The sequence below is a fragment of the Tetrao urogallus genome, assembly GCF_951394365.1.
Source record: "Tetrao urogallus genome assembly, chromosome: 2".
Classification (NCBI taxonomy): domain Eukaryota; kingdom Metazoa; phylum Chordata; class Aves; order Galliformes; family Phasianidae; genus Tetrao; species Tetrao urogallus.
Genome location: NC_136814.1, coordinates 67762302 through 67763125, shown reverse-complemented (window position 1 = coordinate 67763125; position 824 = coordinate 67762302). Strand labels below are relative to the sequence as shown.

Here is an 824-nt window from a genome sequence, read left to right as displayed (position 1 = left end):
ATTTGAACATGCTACTTAATATGTACTTTGGAACGCAGTAGAAAAGAAATTCAAAGAAATTCTAAAAAAAGGGAAGCACAGATCAAAATTCCATAGCAGGTTGGATCAATAAAATATTGAACTGCAGTTCTTAAATGTAAGTACTACACCAAGTAGTATCTGGTTGGTCTTAAATGGTGTTAAAGCCCTTCTTTTTTTCCTAAAGGAGACAGTAATAAGCATTTTGCCTATTCAATCCAATCAAGATTTAGGCAACGTGCTATAAAAGCAAACATATCTGACACTTCTTCTATAACTTTAGCAGTTGGCTTTCCTGCTCCATGTCCAGCTTTGGTGTCAACATGGATGAGAAGTGGATTGGTTTGTTTACGGCTTCGCCCCACAACATACTGCAGAGTAGCAATAAACTTCAGTGAGTGTAGAGGGACCACACGATCATCATGGTCTGCTGTGAGCAGCAGTGTAGAGGGATACTGGATGCCATCTTCTTCTGGTAGTTTAACATTGTGAAGTGGAGAATACCTGAGAAGAATACACAAACATTTATACATTTTCTCCTCAAGATCCAATAAGAAGGCCATCTCCCACTGAAATTATCACAGTGACGTTTGACAGCACTCAATTCTACAATCCCCCATTGCACATCCCAGGACTGCAAATGGCACAGAACAAATCGCTGGCTCTCAAATGTGAAGCAAATACATTAACTTACAGAGGTGCATGCATCCATCTCACAGAAATATCAAAATAGCAGGAATGGGCAACAGGGAAAGAACAACAGAAGCCGTAAAGCTCATAGCAGGATCTATTCTGCAGCGAAGCAA

The 824-nt window shown here is 39.9% G+C and overlaps 1 protein-coding gene across 1 annotated transcript in view; it reads right to left on the bottom strand.

Annotated features, from left to right (window-relative positions):
* Window positions 1–227: 227 nt before the first annotated feature.
* Window positions 228–824, bottom strand: part of PREP (prolyl endopeptidase) — a gene marked incomplete at both ends in the record, with an annotated part of 93305 nt that continues 92708 nt past the window's right edge. The window contains one exon of the mRNA XM_079549934.1: window positions 228–522. Coding sequence (XP_079406060.1) covers window positions 228–522 — 295 coding nt within the window. The remainder of the gene's footprint in view (window positions 523–824) is intronic.